At 40.6% G+C, this 6525-nt stretch overlaps 1 protein-coding gene across 1 annotated transcript; it reads left to right on the forward strand.

Moving 5' to 3' along the window:
• Positions 1 to 226: 226 nt before the first annotated feature.
• Positions 227 to 4637, forward strand: PABPC5 (poly(A) binding protein cytoplasmic 5). Its single transcript, XM_040266676.1, has 2 exons — positions 227 to 300; positions 846 to 4637. Exon 2 carries the CDS (start codon positions 986 to 988, stop codon positions 2132 to 2134), a length of 1149 nt encoding a protein of 382 aa, XP_040122610.1. The 5' UTR covers positions 227 to 300; positions 846 to 985; the 3' UTR covers positions 2135 to 4637.
• The last annotated feature ends 1888 nt before the right edge of the window (positions 4638 to 6525 follow it).

A 6525-nucleotide genomic window follows, 5' to 3' on the forward strand; every position in this document is an offset into this window, starting at 1 on the left:
GCGGGAAGAAGCGGGAAGTTCCTTAGCACGGTTCCGGGTTTCCTGGTGCCCCGCCCGTCCGCTCGCCCCACCACAGCTACAGGCTTTTTAGTCCCTGGGTCGGTCTGTCCTGCGGGGAACGGTCCCCGTCCATCCGTCTGCGCTCTGCCCGCCCGCCGGGCATCTGCCCTTCTCTCCTGACTCCGCCCCGCATCTGTCCGGAACCGCTTCGCGTCTGAGCCGACCCAGTGCGCGTCCGCCAGTCAGTCCCTCCGGACCCGCCGCGAGTCTCAGGCTGCCGAAATCACCGCGCGTCACTCGGTCCGTACCCAGTGGGCATCTTGGGTATCTGGGCGGTCTCCGGTCCCCCGAGCGTGTGTCTGTCTGTCTGTTTCTCTGTGCGATTCGCTGCTTGCAGCCTGCCTGCCTGGCCGCAGGGCACCAAGTGTCCGGTCTGCCCTTTCGCTGACGCTGAGTGTCTGTAGCGCGGCCTTAGTGCGCCGCGAGCCCGCCTGAGGCCGGCCAGGCAGCCGGCGGAGGAATACACGTTCGGCCCCTGCCCTTGTTGTTATCTTTTTAAACCCACGGGAGCTTGAGGCCTGTTTTTATGCAGGAAATTGGTCGTGAGGCCTCTGTCGACAAGGCCAGATGTGGGGAGCCAGCCTGCTGCTTGGTGATTTCTTACTATTTAGCGGGGGAAGGGACATTTCTTTCCTACTACTGGCTTTTGAAACTGACTTTAGATCTGAATGGGTGGAAATTCTAAGCCCCCTTAGGGAGAATGGATTCGTTACTGGGGTGCTTTTTTGTCTGATGCGTTTGTTCTGAGCCTGCTGACCAGCTGTTTCTGAACTTCCTTTCCTCAGCCTCAACAGTGATTCTGAGTCTGCTTTTAGCTTTCTTCGCCTTGGCTTTTTTCTGTTTGTGAACAGCTGTTTGGCCCATAGCTTAGAGAAAGCAGCCTTTTTTTCTCTCCCAAGAGAGCCTTCTCCCTGTGCTCAGAGAGATGGGGAGTGGGGAGCCTAATCCTGCTGGCAAGAAAAAGAAGTACCTCAAGGCTGCCCTGTATGTGGGGGACTTGGACCCAGATGTTACCGAGGACATGTTATATAAAAAGTTCAGGCCTGCTGGACCTCTGCGCTTCACCCGAATCTGCCGTGACCCAGTGACCCGCAGCCCCCTGGGCTATGGCTACGTTAACTTCCGCTTTCCTGCGGATGCTGAGTGGGCACTGAACACGATGAATTTTGATTTGATTAATGGCAAACCATTCCGTCTAATGTGGTCTCAGCCAGACGACCGCTTAAGAAAGTCTGGAATTGGAAATATATTCATCAAAAACCTGGACAAATCCATTGACAACAGGGCCCTTTTTTATCTGTTTTCAGCTTTTGGGAGCATTCTCTCCTGCAAAGTCGTATGCGATGACAATGGCTCTAAGGGTTATGCCTATGTGCACTTTGACAGCCTGGCCGCTGCCAACAGGGCCATCTGGCACATGAACGGCGTGCGGCTCAACAACCGCCAGGTGTACGTCGGCCGCTTCAAATTTCCGGAAGAGAGGGCTGCTGAAGTTAGAACTAGGGATAGAGCGACTTTCACGAATGTTTTCGTGAAAAACTTTGGAGATGACATGGATGACAACAAACTGAAGGAACTTTTCAGTGAGTATGGGCCAACTGAGAGTGTTAAGGTAATAAGAGATGCCAGTGGGAAATCAAAAGGCTTTGGATTTGTGAGATATGAGACACATGAGGCTGCCCAAAAGGCTGTGTTAGATCTGCATGGAAAGTCTATCGATGGGAAAGTGCTCTATGTAGGGCGAGCACAGAAGAAAATTGAACGTCTTGCTGAGTTAAGGAGAAGATTTGAGCGGCTGAGATTAAAAGAAAAAACTCGGCCTCCGGGGGTGCCTATCTATATTAAGAACCTGGACGAGACCATTGATGATGAGAAACTGAAGGAGGAATTTTCTTCCTTTGGATCAATTAGTCGGGCCAAAGTGATGGTGGAGGTGGAGCAAGGCAAAGGGTTTGGTGTTGTCTGCTTCTCCTCTTTTGAAGAGGCTACCAAAGCAGTAGATGAGATGAATGGTCGCATAGTGGGCTCCAAGCCCCTGCAGGTCACTCTGGGCCAGGCCAGGCGCAGGTGGTGAGGATAAGAATGCTCAATTTGTTTCAGCCTTAAGCTGGTGCCTACTTAGTTTGGGCTACTTTGTGATAACAGGTTATTTTATGTCAATTAACAGGTTTTTTTAAGTGAATACTTTCTTTTGGAAAAAAGTGAAACCAGAAAGCCTTGTTCATTTTAGTGAATAACATAATTTCTAATTGTAAAACTGTCATTTTGTACTATTTTTCGATATAATATCCTTAGGAATATATAGAATAAAGTTTATTCCTCCACACACTTGTCCTAAACCAATCAAGGTGAGTTAATTGAGTATATGTCCTTCCTTATTTCACTAATACTACTAAATTTCATTTCTCCTAGGTCTTTACATCTGAGTCTATCACAGTGAAAACTTCTAATTTGCTTTTTGAGAAATCAGTAGAGCAGGGGAAAGTGTATGTGATCCAGTTAATGTTTATGCATAGTTTGACTTTAAATTATTATTTTAAATGATTTTAAAAGATGTGAGCTTCTTCCTTCTTTTATTTATTTATATTTTTCCCTTCTTTATTATACTGAGGGCATATCACAGACTTCATAGTGGATTTGAGTAAGTTTTGATAGTTTCCACTATTAACTTTATAACTTCAATAAGCATATTGGTACTTTATCAGTCAGTACATTAGAAGATTAACACTTTAAAGACTGATTTTTTTTTTAAATTCTAAGTTTCATCTTAGAAACCTTTCCTGAGAGATTTGAAGACAGGCTAAGGAGCATTCTTATCACTCGTTTTGCTAAACTCCTTAGTAGGTATATTTGGATTGTGTTTAATTAACAAAAAAGGTGAATAACAACACTGAATTGCCTTTGTCTATCGTTAATTTTAGGATTACCTTCAGCCTTTGTCGTGTCAATATAAAAGATAAATACTCCATGTAATGATGCTGAAAACTACTTTGAAGAATAACTTCTATTAAACTTGTAATTACTTCTTGTAAACTGTTGAATATATTCACAAGATAATATTCACAGATGTTTCAAAATTAAAGAAAAGGTCCTCTCTCTTGGTTAAGTAGCATGCCTCCATCATATGAGATCTCTTAATCCAGTATGATTCTCTTTTTGTCTAGCTGCTTGGAAGTTATGACAAAATATTCTGTTCTATGTTGCAGTTATGTTATTTGCCCTGTGACTCCTATATTATGGATTTTCTGTGTTTCACTTGTAGTTCCCTCTTGTCCACACCCATCTGCCTTTCAATCTGTATTACACTTACTTTCTTATTTTCTTTGGATTGTGCTGCTGCTCTGCTCAGTCACTCAGTCATCTTCAACTCTTTGAGACCTGGTGGACTGTAACCCACCAGGCTCCTCTGTCCATGGAATTTTCTGAGCAAGGGTACTGGAATGGGTCACCATGTTCTACTCCAGGGGGTCTTTCTGACCCAGGGATTGAACCCATGTCTCTTGTGTCTCCTGCATTGGCAAGCAGATTCTTTACCACTGCACCACCTGGGAAGCCCTTTTCTTTGGGATTGCCTTTCTGTTAATATATGCCAGTTCAAATCCATTTTGGAGTTAGAGAAATAAATACTTAATTTATGTAAAACTTAAATTATTACTTTTTAAAAATAGCATTGACTCATACCATAAATCCAATCATAAGAAAATATTTTATCTCTATTGTCAGTTGATTTTTATTACTTTATATAGAAATCTTTCATATATAAAACAACATAAATATATAATTTTTAACACTTCTGTTAACTCTTTGCCCATAAAATAATCAGAATAACTTGTTTATCTACAGACTATATGTATATTCATTATCAAACATTTTCAATTGGAAATTATGGTTTTTATTGATTATAAACATAATACATGCTCCTTGTAAAAAAAAAAATTATAATGATGCAGAAACTTACAAAGAAGGAAGTAAAATTCCCAGAGTTCCAAGACAACCACTATTAACTTTTTAAGTGTGTGCTTATCCTTTCATGCCTTTTCCTGTATGTATACCACACTTTTTTACAAAAAAAGGAAGAAAGAAAAGCAAATATACTATATGTATTTTTTTTTAATTTTAAGCCAAAACATAATCATCTGTTCATGTCAATAAATACCAATCTGTATCATCAATTAGTGACTACATAGTATTCCATTGTGTGGATGTGCTACATCTTATCTAAGTAGTTCATTATTAAATGAGATTTATATGTTTTTCAATATTTTCTACGTTTGTAAACAATGCTGTGATGAAAATCCTTGGTTAAAAACAGTATGAGTTATATGAGCTTGACAAAAAATATCTATAGCATGTAAAAGCATAAATCTACTAGAAAAATAAAAATGCACATCATATTGATATATATGTACCTAAAATTTGAAAAGTGTTAATGGTATATTCTTCATTTAAATTGACAAAAGAAAAAACTAATAGAGTATAATTTTTCATATTTTATGAGCCTACTTGCTTTACATCATTGTGATCATAAAATATATGAAAAGGAAGCAACTTCAAATAAAACTTAAAATACTTATCAATACATTGATAATTATTTTACCATATGTGCTCTCTGTTCCTTTCCCCCATTGCCAGTTTTCATTTGAATTTGTAAACCTGAAGTATCAGTGTTAAGACATTTGCAAATACTTTGATTCAGAATGAATCATGAAATATATATAGAAGCTAAAAATTTCAAATATAAGCACTTTATACACTTTGGGAAAATATTTAAGTATTCAAATATTTACTGTTTTGAAAAAGTCAGTATAAAGAAAAGGAGTAATTGTGGCTAGGTACAGATAAAATATACATGTTAGGAGTCTGCAGATCAGTCAAAAGTACTCTGTAAATTCAGGACATGAAAAGCAAGGTTGAAGAGTGTAAAGGAAAGGTAATCTTTATTTAAACACAAACAGCTAGGTAAATTTTTCAATTTGTATTTTTCATTTTTAGCTACATTTAATACATTTCTAATAGTTTGGGCTTCCAAGGACGAGCCAAAGAACTGAATAGCTTAAATCAGTAAAAAAAAGCATTAAAAAATAGGTTATTATTCATTTTCTGCTGCTGCTGGTAAGTTGCTTCAGTCGTGTCTGACTCTGTGCGACCCTAGAGATGGCAGCCCACCAGGCTCCCCCATCCCTGGGATTCTCCAGGCAAGAACACTGGAGTGGGTGGCCATTTTCTTCTCCAATGCATGAAAGTGAAAAGTGAAAGTGAAGTCACTCAGTCCTGTCCAACTCTTAGCGACCCCATGGACTGCAGGCTACCAGGCTCCTCCACCCATGAGATTTTCCAGGCAAGAGTACTAGAGTGGGTTGTCATTGCCTTCTCCGATTCATTTTCTAGCCCAAGATAATTAGTAAAAGTTAATAAAACTATATTATCAATGATCAACTTAATAGTGAACTATTTAATAGAATGTTTTTGATTTTTGTTTTTATTTTTATTTTTTTAGCTTTTCAAAATAGTCACCTGTACAGGTTTCAAATGTGCCTGCTGCTGCTGCTGCTGCTAAGTTGCTTCAGTCGTGTCTGACTCTGTGCAACCCCATAGACTGCAGCCCACCAGGCTCCCCTGTCCCTGGGATTCTCCAGGCAAGAACACCGGAGTGGGTTACCATTTCCTTCTCCAATGCATGAAAGTGAAAAGTGAAAGTGAAGTCGCTCAGTCGTGTCCAACTCTTAGCAACCCCATGGACTGCAGCCCACCAGGCTCCTCCGTCCATGGGATTTTCCAGGCAAAAGTACTAGAGTGGGGTGCCATTGCCTTCTCCGTCAAATGTGCCTAGGGAGAAGGAAATTCAGAATATTTTTTGTGATTGCAAACATCATAGTAGTGGTTATTTGGGGGAGGATTTCTTTTTTTCCAATAACTTATTACACGTATTTTTCTTCCATATTTTTAAAAGGTTTGTATTTATTCATTTTTGGCTGCGCTGGGTCTTCATTGCTGTGGGGGCTTTTCTCTAGTTGCAGCAAGCAGGGGCTACTCTCTAGTTGTGGTGCTTGGGCTTCTTATTGTGGTAGCTTCTCTTGTTGGGAAGCACTGGGCTCTAGGGCATGTGGGCTCAGTAGTTGTGGTTCCCAGGCTCTAGAGTACAAGCACAATAGTTGCAGTGTACTTGCTTAGTTGCTCTGTAGCAGGTGGGATCTTCCCAGACCAGGGATCAAACCCGTGTCTCCTGCATTGGCAGAGATTCTTTACCATTGAGCCACCAGGGAAGCCTGGGGAAGGATTTTCTGTACAGGAAGTTTCAAGCATCCTGGTGCTTTTCTGGTTGAATCCATAGTTAAGGAGGAAAATAAGATGTTACATGTGTAAGTGATATTTTTAGCCCAGAGGGGGGAAAAATATTGAATAAGAATACATTTTAAGGGAATATTTAGGAGTGGAGTGAATACCATCTTATTTGTGAATAAATGG

Source organism: Oryx dammah, unplaced genomic scaffold (genome assembly GCF_014754425.2).
Source record: "Oryx dammah isolate SB20612 unplaced genomic scaffold, SCBI_Odam_1.1 HiC_scaffold_23, whole genome shotgun sequence".
Lineage (NCBI taxonomy): Eukaryota > Metazoa > Chordata > Mammalia > Artiodactyla > Bovidae > Oryx > Oryx dammah.